Source organism: Netta rufina (genome assembly GCF_964035555.1).
Source record: "Netta rufina genome assembly, chromosome: 5".
Lineage (NCBI taxonomy): Eukaryota > Metazoa > Chordata > Aves > Anseriformes > Anatidae > Netta > Netta rufina.
Genome location: NC_140128.1, coordinates 33,725,989 through 33,745,699, shown reverse-complemented (window position 1 = coordinate 33,745,699; position 19,711 = coordinate 33,725,989). Strand labels below are relative to the sequence as shown.

The 19,711-nt window shown below is 40.8% G+C and overlaps 1 protein-coding gene across 5 annotated transcripts in view; it reads left to right on the top strand.

Annotated features, from left to right (window-relative positions):
* CKAP5 (cytoskeleton associated protein 5) overlaps positions 1 to 19,711 on the top strand; it is a 48,879-nt gene that overhangs the window by 1,264 nt on the left and 27,904 nt on the right. For 4 of the 5 annotated variants that reach the window (XR_014618451.1, XM_084287173.1, XM_084287174.1 and 1 more), the window contains exons 2-14: positions 6,793 to 6,885; positions 7,425 to 7,618; positions 8,753 to 8,959; positions 11,060 to 11,231; positions 12,156 to 12,288; positions 12,572 to 12,675; positions 13,078 to 13,191; positions 13,417 to 13,521; positions 16,380 to 16,469; positions 16,607 to 16,771; positions 17,577 to 17,705; positions 18,136 to 18,318; positions 19,215 to 19,328. Coding sequence is in view for 4 of the 5 variants with exons in the window: in XM_084287173.1 (XP_084143299.1) it covers positions 6,829 to 6,885; positions 7,425 to 7,618; positions 8,753 to 8,959; positions 11,060 to 11,231; positions 12,156 to 12,288; positions 12,572 to 12,675; positions 13,078 to 13,191; positions 13,417 to 13,521; positions 16,380 to 16,469; positions 16,607 to 16,771; positions 17,577 to 17,705; positions 18,136 to 18,318; positions 19,215 to 19,328 (1,767 nt within the window). In the remaining variant the exon portion in view is untranslated. Of the gene's footprint in view, positions 1 to 6,792; positions 6,886 to 7,424; positions 7,619 to 8,752; positions 8,960 to 10,497; positions 10,507 to 11,059; positions 11,232 to 12,155; positions 12,289 to 12,571; positions 12,676 to 13,077; positions 13,192 to 13,416; positions 13,522 to 16,379; positions 16,470 to 16,606; positions 16,772 to 17,576; positions 17,706 to 18,135; positions 18,319 to 19,214; positions 19,329 to 19,711 lie in introns of those variants that run through there. The other variant, XM_084287175.1, reaches the window with a different exon arrangement.

The following is a 19,711-nucleotide window of genomic DNA, read 5'->3' as shown; positions in this document are numbered from 1 at the left end:
GAAGTATTATGAAAGGCTACTAATAGAAATCTATTATTATTGAAACTTTGCAATAGCATCACGCCAGAAAGAAGAGTGATGGGGTGCAAGCTGCTGTTACAGTATTGACACTTCCGCTGTCCAGGATCAGATTGGTTGGGTAAAAATTAGGATTTTGTTGCACTGTCTCTTCCCTCATGCTTCACCTTCCTTAAAACTTTGCTGTTCTTGGTTTCCTCCATTCAAAACCTATAGACACGCCTTCTTTTTTCCCCTTCAGACAATTGCAATAGGGTTAAAGCTTTTAAGCTTCACCAAGAAATGGATTTATCAAGGTAGTATCAACAAAAGCAGCAATTAGGTACAGTAAGCTGGTTGTCAACAGAGTTATAGATGCATTTATTGAAGGTAACTCTAAAGAACACAAAATCGGGAATATTAACTAGGGGACCTGCAATGGAAAAAATTATTTGTGGCACCTGCACAAAAATAGACAGAACTTGGATTTTGGAGGAATGGGAGATTAGAGCCAGACTGCTTTAAATCTGTACTGATGCAAGACTTCTAATTTGCTAAGTTAATATTAAAAAATGAATGTGTGCTAATGGATGGGTATTACTGGTTCTCATGCCCGTGTGACTTGGATCTGTGGGACTTGTTTCCATGCTGACTCTTGTCCTTCCCCTGATGTGTGCCAGTTATGTAATCTGGGCCTGTGTCTCCCAAAAACCTGGCCTGTGCCACTGTGGAGCTGCTAATCTCGTGTAGACCTTACAGTTCTGACAGACATCGCGTTCCTGTTTCCCTGTCAGTTCCAAAAACCTGCCTTCCAGCTCACGTTACGACTTGTTTTTCTCCCGTGCCTCTGTGTGCGAGGTGATGAATTTACAGCTGAAATTCACTTGTCACGTTGTGAGCTTTTTCAGTCAATCCTTTTTTTCCCCCTCCTTTGCTACCCTGGCTAATTGTCATCTGCTGCCTGCACCAGCTCCCTGCATCCCTTTGTAGGTTGGTTAGGAACATCCTGAACTGTGCATGCAGTTGGAAGTTGATCTGAGCGCTTTGTGGGGTGGAAATAATTATCTCCAAATCTTAAGTATCTGATATGAAGGTTTTGTTGTGCAGGGAGTATGACTTGAAGGACCCTTGAGAGCTGTAAATACTTGGAAATCCTAATTTCAGGCTTTACTAAGTCAGAGTCAGCGATTATCTGATTGTTTCTTTTTCCCCTTCCCATTTCTCCTCTGTCCCATTGTTCCAGCTAGATGTGCTCTTCCGTCTCGTAAAAGAAACGTATTACATTATGTTGCTAATTTGTCAATAAAATACTGAATACGTGTTGTGAAAGCCCTGCTGGAGTAGGATGGGATGCAGGCCGCGGCTGCTTTGGGGACAGCACAGGGCACGGCGGGGGGACCCGTACAGCCACCAGCACGCTTGGCGGTGCCCCCCGCGGGTTACAAAGGCCCCCGCCTGGTTCATTGAACCCCGGCCTCGCAGCGGGCGGCGTCGGGGGCTTGATTTAAAGACCCCGCGGGGCAGGGGCAGGGGAGCCGCGTGGTGCCCGGCAGTGCCAGCCTGCGGGCCGCCTCCGTGCTGCCGCAGCAGCCGGGGGCCGGCGGAGCCGCCCCAGGGGAGCCCCCGTGGCCGCGGGGTGCCGGCGCTGCCCTGCCCGCCTTTGTCTGGCCGGGCTGGGGCCGGCTCCCCCCGCCCCCGGGCCCCGGCCCCGCCGCGGCGCCCCCGGCCCCGCCCGCCCGCGGGGCGGCGCTTCCAGCCCGGCCCTGCCCGGCCCGGCCCTGCCCTCGCCGCCTCCCCGCCGCCGGAGCCGGGCCGGGGCCGCCAGGTGAGCGGGGCCGGGGCGCGGGGGGAGGCGCGGGCAGGGCCCGGCGGTGAGGCGAGGAGGCGGCCGCAGACAATGCGGGCGGGGCTGCACCATCCTGCCCGGGTGGGGGCTCCCGGGGGCTTCCCCGTGGCAGCAGCCCCCGCCGGCCTCCTAGGGAGCATCCCGGGGGCCTCGCCTGCTTTGGCAGCGCCCAGGCTCCCCGCCCCTGCTGCTCCCCCTCCCACCAGCCATCCGCCCTCACGGTCACCTCAGGGCGCGCAGCCGTGCCCCGGCGCTGCCCTTCTCCCCGCTCTCTGCTGTGTCAGGTTGGCTTTGCTGCGGGCTTACCCCTGTGGGAAGGAATCGCAAATATGGATCTGCAAGCAGGAGGTCGGTTTGTTTTGCCTCGTCTCTCACTTCGAGGCTATTTCCACGCTCCTAAGTCATTTGAGGGGACTGTGCCTTGAAATGTATCCCAGAGAAATGAGCTGTCTCCCTCACCAATAACTTAGCAGTGTTGCTATTAAGATGTCACTGAGCCTGCTCAGGACAAATGCATTAGAGCAGGCAGGAGAATGTGATGCTGTTTACTCTTGTGTGCCATTCCAGCGCTGCTGGAGCTGCGAGGAGCTGTGCCATGCACTCCGCAGCCTGCAAAGCAATTCCTTTTAACCATGTGTTTCTCCTATTTAATTTTCATTATTCCGAGGCCCTACTTTCCTTTCATCGAGAGCCTGTGTATTTTGCATCTTCTAATTGAAATTGCCGGCCTCTAAAAGGTGAGGAAATTTTTATGGCCTAAGCAGCAGATAGCCTTCTGTGGGGTTTTTCTTGTGTGTGTTTGTTTTTAAACCTGATCTTCACTTTGTGGACTGAAGCTGGAAAGCAAATGGTCAGCATGACAAAGTTCTTCTGACTCTTCAGCTTTTTGCAGGCCTCTTTAGTTCAAGAATATTAGCTGGACTTCATCTTTCCTTCTGATGGTGGAGTTTACTAAAGCAACCCATTGCGTTGTTTCACTGACTAAGCTACAGTTCTCTGATTCGCATACTCAGTGTGTCTGAGTTGTGTTTAAAATAAAAATTTAACTATGCTATGGTTACTTTAATTTTTCATTATTTTTTTTAAGCCCTGTTATATTGTAGCTAGCAAACACAAAGGTTTAGTAAGGAAGTACTAGCAGTTCTGCTGGGCTGAACTTCTGAGGCAGTGAAACTTCATGTTTTCAGAGACAAAGAGCAAATGTGACCCAAAACTGCCATTAAACAAATAAAAATTCTTTGTGCTGAGAAGACTGGACTGTACTGGCAGAGAACTGTGCTGAGAAGCGTAGTCTCAACTGAAACGTGACATACAGCTTTGTGCTTTCCAAGTATGTGCTCTACTCTGCAGGAACATATCAAACCCAATTTGCCTTGAGAATGGCCTGCCTTGCTTTCTCTGAACTTCCTCTTTGGGTAAACCTTCTGGGAAGGTTACTTTGGCATCAAGAGTTTTGATGACTTAAAAGCTGTTCTTGCACAGCAGTGATGCTCAGTAGGTGGAAGTGGGTAGGGAGAAGTGGACAATCGGTATCAAGAAACATCTGGTTTGGTTAGCACAAAATGGCTCCCTAGGTTGCGGTGCACTTTTTATGGGAAAATGGTCTGGAAGCTGAAGGTTCATGATAATCTACAGTGAATTGGTAATGAACATCTGCTTCAAAATACAACATTTCAGAATGTTACATCCAGAGGCTTTGCTTTAGCAGTGTCCTGTAAGGTTGATACTGTTCAGCCCTCAAAAACTGTAGCAGAGAAAGCATTTATTTAGAGGCTGAGTTGGGAACTTCTCAGATCAGTGTGTAGCTAAGCCACAGATTCCTGCAATGTCACTTTCCCATGTTCTCTTAACGTGTTGATAAATTTGTTTCCTACACTTATATCCAGTGGGCCACTTTTACACTTTTTCTTGCATTTGTGCTGCCTTAAATATTTTCTGTACTTGCTGTTTTTGCATTGTCTCCCTTTAAGATATATCCTGTTCTTTCCTTGTTGGCCTTCATTTTCTTACTGCTCCGTAGTACAAGAGCTTGCCCTGCCAAGAACTGTCAGGGAAGATTTGTTGTTCCTCTCCATTGCAGACTGCTCAGCTGACCTGCTTTTGTAAATGTTCTGTTGACCACGTTACTAACAGGCCTCTCTCAGAAAACTTATTTTGGTGGGTCAGTCACTTCAGAGCTCCTGTTCACTGTATTCTACCAAAATGGGTGTTGCTACAGAAAGACTGAAATCTGTTTGTTCCGAGGCTGTAAAATTAGTTGTGCTCAAAAGAAAGCTATATAGGTCAAATGCTTCGTTGCTGCAAATTCACTGCTAGTAACGTAATTTAGCTGCGTTATAGTAGAGTGAAGCTACTTGCTGTTTAGTGCTGAGAAGTTATGGAAGAAGCTTACCTGTCTTTGCAAAGAAACTTTAAAACAATAATAAATGTAGGATCATTTCTGAACATACAGAAACCAGTGATGTAACTGAAGGGAGAAACAACAGTCTCTTATTCTGGTAAAGGCAAAACTCAGGCAGCACAAGGTTTTGGGATTAGGGCAGGTGTGAACAGTGATGAAGCTGGAGAGAAGTGATGTTTGAGGGAGCACTCCCTCTGTGCCTCTAGATAACATCCTGATAAACTGTTCCAAAGGGATTTGTAAGTTAGTGGAGAGGACGTATAATTTCAGCGCTATTTTTAGATGCAGGATTCAGCACAGAAGGCAACTTAACCCATTTTATAATTGAAGTAACAGTTGTAGATGTTGCAATTAAAAATAGTAGGGGAACTGACTTGACCAGGCTGAAAAAATGGGTGGGAATACGCACTGTGTTACCCTCCCCATCCCCACAAGGTGAGTTCCTCCTGGTGTTGGGAAGGAAGTGCTAGGTCTTCTTCTCTTAGTTTCTGTAATGCAGCACTAGGATATACAACCCAGGGTCAAACTTCATAGCAGTGAACTATTGTCAGCGTGTAAAGGTTTAAAAGGAATGTACTTGGAAGTCTGCATCAGGCTTGCAACGGCCGAGGCTTTTTAGAGGAACTGCTCCTGATTGAGTGTTTGAACCGATTGTAGGGTTGCAGTAAGGCATCACTGACCTGCACTAAGATTTTCCCTGGTGGAACAAGTCTCTGGAGAGAAAGGTGCCCCCTTGCACTGCTGAGGTCGGGAGTTTGTGTTGCTGACAGGTTTCCAAACAAACGGGGTGTAGATGAGGGTTTGTTGTGGTACCAGTGTCAAAACTGTACTCCAGTGTTTGTGCTGCTGCCAGGTATGTTGGTGCCTTACTCCTTTTCCTGTTTTACCCGTGAGTACCTCTTGTCCTTGTGTTGCTTTCATCAACAAAAGGATACAGACAGGGAACGGCTTGAATACTACCTCTGAGTTCCTCAGCGAGATTGAAAACTACTGAACTCCTTATCCTTGACAAGAATAAATGGAGTGCGTTCAGTGCGTGTGAGCCTGGGAGGGAGCGCTGTATCTAGTTGTGATTTGCATCCCCACTTAGGAAGTGCCCCCATATTTTCTGTACTGGTACATGAAGTTAAAGGTGTTCCTGATGCAAACGCAGCTTATATGGCAATGCTGTGCCTCTCCTGATGTTGCTTGGCTGCGAGGCTGACCTGATGGATTAAAAAAGGGGAGTCTGCTCCCGTGACTGCACTCATATGGGGGCATTCCCGTGTCCTTGACTAGATGAGCTGTTTGAAGAGTGTTTTTTATCATAAATGCAGCTTCATTTTCTCGTGGAGTATTGCTAGCCTGGTGTTCCTATTGCACCAGCTGTATGTTAGTGCTGTGTGGCTGGCAGATAGCTTTGCAGGACTTGCTTGTATTAACTTACACCGATGAAATTTCGCTCCTTATTCTAGGGCCTATTTGGCTATGGAGAACTGCTGTGCAAACTTTGTATGAAGCACTTTGTAGGTGAAATAAGCAGTTTTGCTGGCATAGGCTGAATTTACATCAGGAGTATTCTGCTCCTGAAGGTGTTTATATACCAGCAGAGTTGGATTATTGAATATAGTGGCCACCAGTTTTTGGAGTCTTCCTCTTTTTTTTTTGTCTGTGGATTTGAATTGGTATTCTGGAATGTGTTACTCCTTACCTGGTTTGATTTCACTTGTTTGTATAAATAATGTTGTGAGTCTTCTCATTGCTGCTGTTTTCATTTTGCTCATTTCCTCTTCATCAAGCTTATTCTCTGAGTGTTTGTATTAGTTGTACAGCATGCCAAAGGTGGGCCTTAAGCCTGAGGTCTCATCTCATACCACTAATGGTCAATATTCCTATTTTAATAAGGGGGGGGGGAACACAAACTTGAATGAGTAATGTTTTGAGCCTACATAAAGTAAGAAACTGATCTCTTGTTGACAGTTGGCAATGCTGGTTATGTTAGAATTGTGGCATAAGGGCACAGCTAGCAAAAAAAAAAAAAACATTGTTCTGTTCTTGGGACTGTTCATTTTGGATGTGCTGTGTGTAAAGTGGCTAAAATGGCTGTCCTCACGCTAGCACCCGATTATTTTTTCAACACTGATTCATGCCACCTGTTGCAGAAGGCACATGTCAGTAAGAGTCAGTTTGCTGGTGTTGATGGGTAGTCATTTCTTATCAGCTCCTTCATTGTAGCACATTATTCCTCAAGTTTAGACAAGGCTATATTCTGCATGCTTTAATCTCAGTTTACTAAAACTTCCACAGATTGAGATTTTTAATACCTGAAATGTTACTAAATGCACGGCTCTTTAATCTTCAGTGGCTTCTGGTAGCCTTACAGGGCTAACAGAGTACTGCTCTAGTCTTAGTACATACCTAAATACAATTACAAGCTTGGGAGCATGGGTTTCATGTTGGCTAGAAGACTTGGTACAGAACTGTCTTTTTTTTTTTTTTTTTCCTCAACTGTGTTGCAGGTAATGCCTTATGTATTTTTCTGTGTTCTGACTTGTCTCTGTCTCCGCAGGAATTAGTGTAATTGTAGAGAGAACCTGAATTAACAATGGGGGACGACAGTGAGTGGATGAAACTGCCCATTGACCAGAAATGTGAACATAAGGTAGGACACCTTCTCTTTGGGTTTGGCTTATTGTATATTAGCGCTGTGGTGAGGCAGTGGTATTCCCATACCTATTTGCACCAAAACTAGGTAATATAGCTGCACAGCATGTGTATAACAGGTCTGAAACTGCACCAGTTCTGCTCAGCCTAGAGGTAGAATAACGTCTATTAAGCACAATTTAGTTGCATGATAATCTGTATGGCATAAGCGTGTGTGCTGAAAGATCAGCGTACTTGTGCATGTGGAGAGATTACTCATCTGTAGCTGATACTCTGGTTAGGATCACACCTACTCACTGGTGGTTGCTAGAGCTTATGAAGAGCAGCGTAGCGTACTGGCATCTCTCTAGCCAGATCACTGTTGACAGGAAAACAGTGTTTTGTCCTGTTGCATGTTATTCATGTAGTCATTGAAGATAGATCCTGAGGATGCCAGCTTACTGAGCACACCTTCAACTATGATTGAAGTACTTTGCAAGACTGGTGAGTTAAGGTTTGTACTAGCACAATACTTATGCATTTGACTTTTGTTTCCAGCTGTGGAAAGCCAGATTAAATGGCTATGAAGAAGCCCTTAAGCTCTTCCAGAAGATAGATGATGAGAAGAGTCCTGAATGGTCCAAGTATCTTGGATTGATAAAGAAATTTGTGACAGACTCCAATGCAGTGGCTCAGTTGAAAGGACTGGAAGCAGCACTTGCCTATGTTGAAAATGCTCACGTAGCAGGGAAGTAAGTAGCCTTTGCTTGCTATCAGTAGGCTGTTAGGAGTTTCATGTGCCTCTCTGAGAGTCTGCAGGTGAATTTTATGGTGGCCATTAATAACTCTGGTATTTACTGTTGAGAGCAGGATTAGCTTTCAGATCTAGAAAGCTTGCTGAATGGCAGGCTTTCCTTGTAGATGGTCTCCATGTGCATGTTAATGTGTCACAAGTTGCTTACATAATGCCATATGATAACAATGTTCAAAGGAACTATTCAAGAGTAATACAGATTTCTGAAGTGGCAGAGAATCTGTAAATTGGTGATATGGATGTTGTGAATTGGAATCCCTGTTATTTTTTTTTAATTATTTTATTTAAAAAAAAAGTGTGTATATACAGGGAGGCTCTTTCCTGGGTGATATTCCTATAATTTAACCATTATGTTTATGTGGAGTTGCATCTAGCTTAACTGGTCTGAATCTGCATAGCTGCCAATTTCTTCACAGGACGTTTGTTAGTATTTCTTGGCTGTCGAGCCCCTGAAATAGCCTGTGCTCCTGGGGGTGAAATTAAAAATCCTAATGCACCTGATCAGTGTTTTGGTCCACTGGCTTTAAGTGACCTGATAAAATGAATAAAAAAAAGTATCTTTAACAAATGCATAAATCCAAACCATAGATCAAAAATCTAACAGCTTTTCCAAGCCCCTTAACTTACAAGTGGTGTAAATGAAACAATTTCATTACGAAGCGTGTCGGCAGCTTTGAAATAATCCCAACAAATTAATTACTATTTATTCTCCAGTGCAGTATGTTAACAGTAATATATGCAATTTCAGGAGATAACATTCAGTTACGGACCAGAACTAATGTGTATTAATAAATATACTTCTGAGAAAATGTCTTGTATTCGCTGTTTGGTGTAGCCTACTATTAGGAACATGCAGAATAGCACTCAGTCTGCAGGAGTTCTCTTGATTAAACGAGAGGTTAAAATCATCTCTTACAGAAGGTTATTACCTTTTGAAGTTAGTTTAGAATTTAGTCCCTATTGTATGAGGACTTACTAAGTTCTAATCCATATTTCTGATGTTGTGTGTGCTTTTTCCTGTGGATAACAATGGAGGACACCTGATTCACCTAAACATTCTTCCTTCTTCCAGGACAACAGGAGAAGTAGCTTCTGGAGTTGTAAATAAAGTGTTCAATCAGCCAAAAGCCAGAGCGAAGGAGCTGGGTGTAGATATATGTCTAATGTATATAGAAATTGAGAAAGGGGAGGCAGTACAAGAAGAGTTACTGAAGGGTCTGGATAACAAAAACCCGAAAATCATAGTAGCATGTATAGAGACACTGAGGAAAGCACTAAGGTAAGCTTTTAGTTTGGGGACTTTCTTATTCTGTGTGTTGTGTGTTTTTTTTTTTTTTTTTTTTTTTTTTTTCTGTGTGTGCATTTTCTTTCCTTCCCCTAGCTCCAGTAGAATGTGGAGACACTTCAGTGTTTTTAACAGGCTAAAAAGACTTGTTGAATAGGATGTATCTATACTGGCATTTTATGGCAACAACAGTTGTTAGAGCATCATGGGATTTGTTAGATGTGAGGGATCTCTTTGTTGTACAAGCCTCATCAGGATCACTTTGGTTAATGGTAACTGTTTGCCAAACTTCCTTTTTCACAATGGACCTCTGAAAGAGAAGGGCAGGATTAGCGTGTCTTGTTCCAGACAGTGCTGCTTCTCTTCTGAATTCTGAAAAACAGCGAAGGGAAAACTAAAATGTATTTGTTTCTATTTAAAAAAAAAAAAAAAAAAAAAAGTTTTTCTCACTGATATGAACCCTGTTGGCTACATTGTGTATTTTCAAAAGAGAAAGATCACTGCAGCTTAAATGTGTTTTGAATCAGAATTACGTCAATTTCCACTGTCCATATAACAGTATCTTCATTGAAAAATAAAAGATGTTCATACTTACAAAAAAAACAAATTTAATCTTGAAACCAACTACCCAGTCTTAAAAGTGGAGCATCTTTGTTTGTTCACCTTCAAATGTATTTTCTGATTTTGAAGATTGAGTGAAAAATACTGTTTTTAATCAAATTCTTCTATGTTGGGTGTGTATGTACCCAATCGGTAGTGAATTATTTAAAAAAAGAAACATAATATTGGTCAGAATAACTATTTTTTGTCAGAAAAAAGGCAATCTGAAAACACAAATACAGATATTTTATATGTTTTTTTATTATGTTTGAAATGGCAAGATCAAATTAGTTCATGGAGCCTTATTAACTTCTCCTTTAAAGTTGTCTTCTGCTTTCATAGAGTTTCTGCATTGATAGCAAGATTTGTGTTGTACCTAGTTTAGCTTTTGGTGTTTTTTATCTTGTGTTAAAGCTTCTGCTTTTCTTCTTGTGTTATACGAATCAGATAAGAACGTGAGAAGTTGGGGTGGCCTATTGTTGTATAGCCACTTTTCCTCATACACCCTTTTAGTTTTTCTGTATCACTCATTTGTTCTTAGTTTGCATTTAAGTTGCATTAATTCCAAGATCAGAGCCTGTTTTGCATGTTTTATTACTTCATATTTCTAGCAGTAGAATTTTTAGAACTGAAGGATGCAAGTTTCAGTACTTGAGCAGACGTTTTTACTAGACTAGCTTTCTCATGAAAAATTTGGCTGAAAAGAAGCAGAAGAAAATGTGATTAGAAAGTTTAATTTAGAGTTCTCAAGGTTCTCAAGGAAGAGAAATGGTTCTGAATCAATATTTTATTGCTTCTGAAGTAATCTAGATATGCTTTAAGAACCTAAGCAGTTTACTATAAGTATCAAAAGGAAACTTGTGTTTTCATTCAACAGTGATTGAAAAATGAAGTGTTGTGTGTTAAATCCAACAACATGTAGAATCTGCTGACAGGAGAGAGTGAGTGGCTGGGGAAAATTGTGTCCTTTCAGTAGCACGTATTTCAACACATGTATTTTCTGTGAAGATGACCCAGGCTTACTATAATTATCTGATCCAACAAGTAGCAAAATGACTAATGCTTTTACTGCAGTTTGCCTCCAAGGATAGACAAAGGAGATTCTATTCTGATTTAAAAAAAAAAAAAAAAAAAAGTAGGTCATACAAATTTCAGTCTAAGGACGCTTTTTTTTTTCCCTCTTCTGGCAAGGGGACAGATTTAGGCAGTGGATTGGAGTAAATGCTTTGAAGTAATTTCAGAAGAGGCCTGATTTTGGTAATTCCAATCTGGTTGTTGAGAGTAATTATGTTAGGACAAATATTTTTTTAAATTGTGCAGCAACTGAGTAGTGTCACCAAAAAAAAAAATGGTTTCAGTAAATGTCAGAATCCCTAGTGTATGTACTAGGTGCATATCATAGATTTTGTTTTAAATATTTTTTTTATTTTTTTTGTGGCTCACTCCTTGGTTCCTACTTGGACTCTGATGCTATTCCATGTTTTTAATTTTCAGTGAATTTGGTTCAAAAATAATCTCATTGAAGCCAATCATTAAAGTGTTGCCAAAACTATTCGAGTCTCGTGAAAAGGCTGTTCGAGATGAAGCCAAACTCCTTGCTGTGGAGATCTACCGTTGGATACGGGATGCACTGAGACCTCCGTTGCAGAACATAAATTCTGTTCAGGTAGGCAGAATGTAGTCTTGTATCCACACATTTGAGAAAACACTTCTACACGTGCATGTGCTCGCCCTCCCTGATCCTGTGGTGTTGGTCATCCTTAAAGGTCAAAACTGGAGCTTTCATTAACGAGGCATTATTTTTAGCTTCCTGTTTAGTGCCTCTTTGTTTGAAAAGACAGGACAACATTTTGTTGTTTGTACTGAAACTGAGGAGGAGATTTGGAAAAGTAAAACGGCTTGTCTTGGGGATCTAACCCAAGGGCAAGTAATTTCCTGCATAAAGGACTCCTGCACTGAAAGTGTTCAGGTCCACAATTTTTCCGCTCAATTTTCTTGTGTGATTGCTGTACTTTGGGAAGTGGCATCGCATTATGACAGATAACTATGCTATTGGAGATGGAACAGTCCATTACTTGAAAACTTTATAAATTATTAATGAATCTTTCTCTACTACCCACTTGTATTAATTGTGTTCGGGTGGAAAGCAGTAACTTCCTGGAGCAAGGTATAATTTTTGTTTGTTTTTTTTCAACTGTCTCGTCATACGTATCAGCGTGTTATGTTTCATCTTCATTTTACTATCTGAGAACAGCATGGATTTAACAAGGATCTTCCTCCGTGCTCAGCCATTCTTATTTTAAACCTTCTACGGAGGCCGCACAACATTCTGACTGTTCTACAGTTTGTTCTTATGCAAATGCTTTGCATTTTTGCTGATGATGTTGTGTTATGTGACTATACTTACTCAAAAGCTCCTGAACAGTGAGTGTGAACAGCGAGTCACTTTGTTGGTGGCAGGAAAAGGAACTTAAAAGATAGCAACGTCTTGGATTTGAGATGGGAACATTCTGTTGCTTTCTGTGAAGGGTGTCTTGTCTGTGGTATGTACAAAATATCTCGGATATGATGATTCTTTTCCCTTTGGCAGCTAAAAGAACTGGAAGAAGAGTGGGTCAAAGTGTCAGCAGCTGCTCCTAAGCAAACCAGGTTCCTGCGTTCCCAACAGGAGCTGAAAGCAAAATTTGAGCAGCAGCAGGCAGTTGGAGGAGATGGAGATGGAGGTAAATTACTTACACTTTTTAGTGGAGTGCAGAGATTATCACTGATACACTATTTGTTAACAAATACTTCAGTCACAAAGGTTCCTTTATTCAAGCTGGTGCAAAACAAGTGGAATGCACAACAAAGTGTGACTGGGGTAAGAACTTTATATGAGAGAGTATCTGTCCTTTGAAACAGCAAAATCACAAGTGTTGATACTGTTTTTTAAATGAGCCTTAGGCAGTAGTGTAGCTGACATTTCACTTGTCACTATGCTTACGTTTTTCTCATTTCTGGTTGCAGGAGATGATGATGGGGAAGAAGTGGTACCGCAAGTAGATGCATATGAGTTGCTTGAAGCTGTAGAAATTCTTTCCAAGCTTCCCAAAGACTTCTATGAGAAAATAGTAAGCAGAAACTTTAACACTAATACTACCCGTTAATTCCATGGCACATGGTGCTAATGAATCTAAAGATGGACTAGTATTTTGCGATGTAAACTATACTGCTACTTGAATGGATAGTAGCAGACTAGTGTAAGCAAAATATAGACTATCGTAAGTAAATATAAATTTCTTCTTTATTTTTACCAGCAAGAAAGCTGTAATTTTAAGGCGCTGAGGTAATCATCCTGGGAAAGTACTGTATTTAATGTTTCACTGCAGTTATTGATGTTAAGCTGTAGGGAAACTTTTTTAACAAGTTTTGACTTTCTCAGAATAGAGTTAAGCTTTAAAGTCTATGGCTTTTGCTACTTATGCTTCTCTAGAACTGTTTGCATTTATAAACTAATGTGATTTGCTCTGCAGGAAGCAAAAAAGTGGCAGGAGAGGAAAGAAGCTCTAGAAGCTGTTGAACTGCTGGTGAAAAATCCCAAATTGGAATCAGGAGACTATGCAGACTTGGTGAAAGTTCTCAAAAAGGTAATAAATAAGACCCAGTGTGTACATACAGTTTAGTATTTTTAAATAAAGGTTCTTTGTATTAAAGTTTAGAAGTTCTAATTGAGGTAATGCTCAGGAGTAGAAACTTCTTCAGTTATTCGCACCACTGTTACAACTTACCTGTAGCACGTTAGCTGTATTAAGAAATCTTTCCAAGTCTCTGAAACTTGGATTTTCAACCTGTCATTGCTTTTTGCTCTCCAGGTTGTTGGAAAGGATACAAATGTTATGTTAGTTGCTTTGGCTGCCAAATGCCTTGCTGGACTAGCTACTGGCCTCCGAAAGAAATTTGGACAATATGCAGGACATGTAAGTAAGAGTATGTACTTTTTTTTCTGTTTTTTCTTTGCTGGACACCAGGAAATATATTGGTTTTATTTATCTATTTACTATTTTGCTTGTCAAGGGCTGGTATTTATCAGAGAGATTTTTGTACTGTTATGAATGCCTACCTACCCCTTGATGGAGCAAGAAGTGAAGTGCCTGCCAGGGTGTCTTGCAGCTTAAGGTTTCAAAGGCTCTTGTTTATTAACATGGAACAATATAAAGCTTATTGTTGCAATGAATCTTGTTTGCTACGAAACTGTGAATTATCTGCCATGAGATAAACTTTATTTACAATACCCTATCCTGGAGGTACACCCACAGAAATGCATTTGTGGCTCACAGTGGCAAAAGAGCACTTCTGAGCCTGAATTCTACATAGCTGCTCCATCGTGTATAGTTGGCTTTTTTTTTTTTTTGGTTTATTTCTTGTTCTGTTACCTGCTTTAGTTAGCCAAATTGCTGAGACTTCAGTATCAAAATGTTCTGGTGATCTAGATTAATCTCTATTCTGCTCTCCTTTGCTACTCTTGTCTTATGAACAGCTAACATCAGGGGAGCTTAACCAATCTTTGGAAATAAAGGCAGCTTTAATTGCTGGTATCTCACTTGTTTCTTAAGTCACTGTTGCATTGTTTGTTAAGTTAATCACCTTTAATTTTATCTTCTAACAAGTCAAAGGGAGCTGGGGGTAGAGCTTGAGACCAAGAGAAATGTGTCTGGCTGCTGTTAGAATTAAATTTTGTGAGGAGTTGTGAATGTTTCTGGAGTAATGAGATTCGGTGACTTTAAGTCTCCTGAACTGTGAACAGAAGTTTGGGCAAAGACAATTTCATTCTGAAAGCTGTAGGTAGTTGTAAGTAACAGTCTTACACCTGTTTATGCTTGATGTGTATTTTAAAGGTTAACCCTCACAGCTGTGGAGTTAATATTGGGGAGAAAAATAAGCTTCTAAAATAAAGGTATAGCTCCATGCAAGCAGCTAAGCAAGCTGCATTGAGATGTAGATATTTTTTTTAAGTACCATAATGACAGCTCTGAATTGCATCATCTCAGCACCTGTTCTACAAGTTGACTCGGTTTGTGTGCTGGACTGATTTACTGGCGTGCTAGATGTAGGCTTTTCCTGAGAGCAGTTTTTTTTAAGTGTTGGGAACAAAGTTATTGCTAGAAATGTTGCTAAATGTAGTATAAATTCCACTTGTTAAATATAGGACTCTAATGTCCAACTCTGTGGGACTTGAAAAAAAGGAGCAATGAAATTAAGCACAGAACCATACTACTCATTATAGTTGAGTGCATGGTGACCTCCTTCATCTTTGACTGCCTTTGAAGCCCTAGACTGATTGTTTTTCCCCACACCCAGACCACCTTTCTCCCTCTTCCCCCCCATCACCACCTTCTCTCTTTCTTTTTTTTCCCTTACACATAGGGTATAGCTTCTAACTTTCATGTTTAAAAAAAAAAAAGTGCACCCTCTAGCTGTCAGCATTTTCTAAAATAGATTTAATGATTCAGTATCTCCTTCCTATGAGAAGGTTCAATGGTCTTAAATATTTCCAGGGGTGGGACATCCACAATTTCTCGGGGCCTCACCACCATCATAGTAAAGAATTTGTTCCTAATATCTCATCTAAACCTACCCTTTTTTTTTTTTTTAGTTTAAATCCATTACCCCTTATCCTATCACTATACTCCCTGAGAAAGAGTCTCTTCCCCAGCTTTCCTGTAGGCCCCCTTTTGGTACTGGAAGGCTGCAATAAGGTCTCTCCAGAGCTTTCTCATCTCCAGGCTGAACAAGCCCAACTCCCTCAGCCTGTCTTCACAGGAGACATGCTCCAGCCCCCTAGATTGTCTTCATGGCCCTCCTCTGGACTTGTTCTGATATACCCGTGATATGTCTGGTCACAGTGGGTTGAGATTTTGTGGTCCACTTTTGAGTAGAAAGTGATAGTTGTGGAAAACCTATTTTGTATCATGTAAGAGCTTATATCCTCTACGTAATCAGCTTCTAAACTATCAACTGTTACATTTACAAAACCTTTGAAGTAGCTTGCTTTCCACAGTTAAAAGCTCTGCATGTCTGTAGTTTAATGGTAGAAGTTCTTGTTACAGTACCAACTGTGTAGGTTATAGAGACCATAGTTAAGTGGAGCTGCTTGTATTACTGGCACGTGAGTGTGCCAGCTGATCTCTTTCAGCACTGGCTGACTGAGCAGCTGTATTGGGTATAAAATGCTGCGAAATTCCTGCGTGACATGGTTTAGTGACAGGTATGCTTTTTCAAGTTGTTACATCCAAAAACACCACTGTAGGGAGGGTGCAGGTGTATTGCTCTAGGAAAGATTCAGGCTTTAGAATGTAGCCGTGCCAGCTGTGAGTCAAATGAGAGCATTTTACAGAGCTGTGCTGAATGCTGTGAGGAAGCTGGGAAAGAGGGAACAGGTTATATACCTTCTTGGATTCCTACAGGATGAGAGCACAGTACTCTGCTGTGTAACTGTTTGATTTCTATTCAATTTCTTTGTGTCCCAGACCAGTCAATCCAGAATATTTATCTGTAATTATGTGAACTTGTACATCTGCCTTTTGTTTAGGGTTTTTGAACAATTTCTCATAGCAAAGCTATATTTGAAAAAAGATGGACTAGAAAGAATTTAATGTTAGAGACAGCTAGAATAAACTAGTTCATATTGTTGTTGTATGGCCTTGAGGGGCAGTAGTGATTCTGATTTGTGTTATTGGTTTCTTTGTGCAAAATCAGGGAGCAGACTATCAGGCTTTATATATAATTACACTAGTGAAGAATGGATTGACTTTTTTCCTTTTTCTCTCTTCTATAGGTTGTTCCAACAATCTTGGAGAAGTTTAAAGAGAAGAAACCTCAGGTAGTGCAGGCATTACAGGAGGCCATTGATGCAATCTTTCTTACGGTAAGTAAAAGACTGACAATTGGTGCTCCCCCCCAAAAAACAAACAAACTGCTGTTGTCTTAGATTTGATCTCTAGTACTTACTTGCTTTTTTCTTCCTTTACTGAAAATTAATGACTTATTTATCAAACGTTGTAGACCACATTGCAGAACATAAGCGAAGATATTTTGGCAGTAATGGACAACAAAAATCCAACAATCAAGCAGCAAACATCCCTTTTCATTGCAAGAAGCTTCCGTCACTGCACGCCTTCTACTCTGCCAAAGAGCCTGTTAAAACCCTTCTGTGCTGCACTTCTCAAGGTAAAACAGGAGGAATTGTTAATTCTCTGGTACTGAAGTATTGTTAAGAAGCATTGGGTTGTTTGGGAAAAAGACTTATGGTACAGCAGAGACTGAGGGAGCTTGTGTGCTATGTGGCCATCAGAGTGAGTCTTGACTGTTGAACTCTAAGATGACTGTCAGTCATGGGAATAGTTTACTCTCCTCATCCTTAGCTGTCTCTAAAACAGAAGACTCACCTAGTTTGTAATAGTTAAGATAGTGATGTGTAAGTATTAAACTGCTGGGCACTGCTACTTGCCTCTTGCAGATTATCTGTAGCAAGCTTTTATTGGAATGCTAAAAAAGAACTGTCATTAATTCATAGACTACAAGTACGCTAGACCATTTACCAGTGTAAAAAAAAAAAAAAAAAATGATGTATGGGTTTTTTTCCACTATGAAGTAACCCTTTCCTTCTTGGAAGCTTCCCTGGCTTCAAAAATGAAGATTTGAAAAGGATTGCAGGACTTCAAACTTTTTGTAAACTTTCATGGTATTGCAATATCTCTTAAAGCCTAAATATTTACCACCTTCTTGTTCTCTGAAAGATGTAATGATGGGAAGCTAGCTGTGTTTGAGAAACAGTAGAATTGATCAGTACATGGGAAAAAATAAGTGGAAAAATAACTTTTTTCTTTCCACCATGGAAAGAATATTAAGGATTATTCCGTAGTAGCTGTAGGCTTTTAAAAAAGGTGGGGAGGGATTGATACAGAACGTGGATTTAAAATTTTGTTTAGATGTGAGCTGCAAGTTGCGTTATGTGCACTGTATTTCTCTGCAGCATATCAACGATTCGGCCCCCGAAGTAAGAGATGCTGGTTTTGAAGCATTAGGCACTGCCTTGAAAGTGGCTGGAGAGAAAGCTGTGAATCCTTTTCTAGCAGATGTGGACAAACTAAAGCTTGATCGTGTGAGTTTATTGTAACTGCTGTAAAAATGCTTTATCTATCCATTTAAGATCTATTTTAAGCTAGAGAAGACTGAAGAGGATGCTTGAGCTGCTGATTTGAAACAGATTTTTGAATTTAGTTATTTATTATTTTTTTTTTACTTAGAAGTTACCGATGCAGCAGGGAGTCTGAGTATCTTTTTATTTCTTGCTAAGTATCATGTATCCTTTCTTTAACTTTCAGTACCTAAACTGTATTGATATGCTGTCAGTGCACCTTTTCATTCTTAGATACAGTATCTGTTTGGTTTCAAGACCTGTGGAGTGGCATGTCTTTTTTTTTTTGTTTTGCTTGGTTCTGTAATGGTTTTTGTTTGGACACTGTACATCTAGTTGTGGTAGCTGAACAGCTTTTTTTTTTTTTTTTTTTTTTTTTTTAACCATTTGGCAGATTAAAGAGTGTGCTGAGAAGGTAGAACTGGTTTATGGTAAAAAGACAGGAGGAGCTGCTGAGAAAAAGGAAAGCAAACCTGTTGCTGGAAAGACCCCTGCTCTTTCAGGGACTGCTGCTGATAAAGAAACAAAAGATGCAGCAGCCAAACCAGGACCACTGAAAAAAGCACCTGCTGCGAAGGTAAGAGATTTTCAAGAGGTTGTTGATAAATGTATTTGTCTGTGATTGTATAGACATATGTTGAAGTTGAAAGGTGGACTGTTGAACATCTCCTTCCAGTGAAGAATCACTGTGACGAAAATGTCCTTGTGTAGGAGTTGGGGAGCCTAATAACAAAAGGAATCTGGGACTTTCTGATCAAGTACCTGCTGAAATCTCAGGGCTTTTTATCATACTAAACATAAGCAACAAACTTTATACCAAATTTTAATAGTGAAATAACAGTAGACCACTGGAGGCAATCGGGTGAGCCTCATATGTGCTTTGTGGTGGCATAGTAATATTTGGTTCTTGTTATAAATAGCAAGGTTACTACTGAAATGTTGTGTTCTCTTAAGTGTTTGTTATCGTAAGTAACTTAAACCATTAGCCTGTATTATTTTAAAACGGTTATTTGGATTTTAAGAATTGATTTAAGCATCCCAATAGATATTTCTAGTGCTGTACTTCTCCAGGTGGGAATCCTGGGAGTGAATAGTAGAATAGATTGTATTTTTTTTAGTATTTATTAATACTCTAGCATCATTTTTCCAGGCTGCCAGTCACAGATTCAATATCTAACCTGTATCTATAGGAAAATGCAGGGATGAGTTCACAAGTTCCTGAACCTTCACAAATGCATACATTCTTTCCCTTTTCATCTGTCTTGCATGTCCCTGTACTGTACCTGGTCAGAAAGCAATGTATGAACTAAATAAGCTGTAACATTGCCTGTAACAGTTATGGTAACAGAGATTGTCTTCTAAATGCATCTTCTGACATCAGAATGTATAGATGTGGAAAACCAGCAATTCATTTGGAGTCTGATGAATCAGAGACCTGTTTGGTCTTGGCTAACTTGCTTGTTTCCTTTCTAGCCTGGGGGCCCACCCAAGAAAGGCAAGCCAGCTGCAGCTGCGGGTATGGGAGGTGCTGGGGCTAAAGGCAAGAAGGCTCCTGAGACCAAAGAGATATTTGAATCAGAGCTCTCAGTAAGTATCCCCCTATTCTCTGAAATACAAAGTGCTTTATGCAAGTAGTTGAGCAGTTCTGCAGCTACTAAAAATATTTTCACAGAAGTTGGGGTATTTTTGTTGGACAAGGGAAAGCAGTGCGTTCAAGTAAATGGAAGTCATAACCAGTAAAATGGATGTTTGATATATTCTGGTAAATACACAGTTGTTCTACAGGCTGTTGTTGGTATCAGGTTGTGTAAGACAGTAAATACTAAATCATGCTAATATCATGAGGGATGTTATGTTGCCTCTTAACTAGGAACAGATAAAGGCAGAGATAGAAACACTTTTACTGTAACTGCATACGTGACTTGCTGCAGGGGTACTAACTCAAATTTATTCTATATTATTCATAGTAA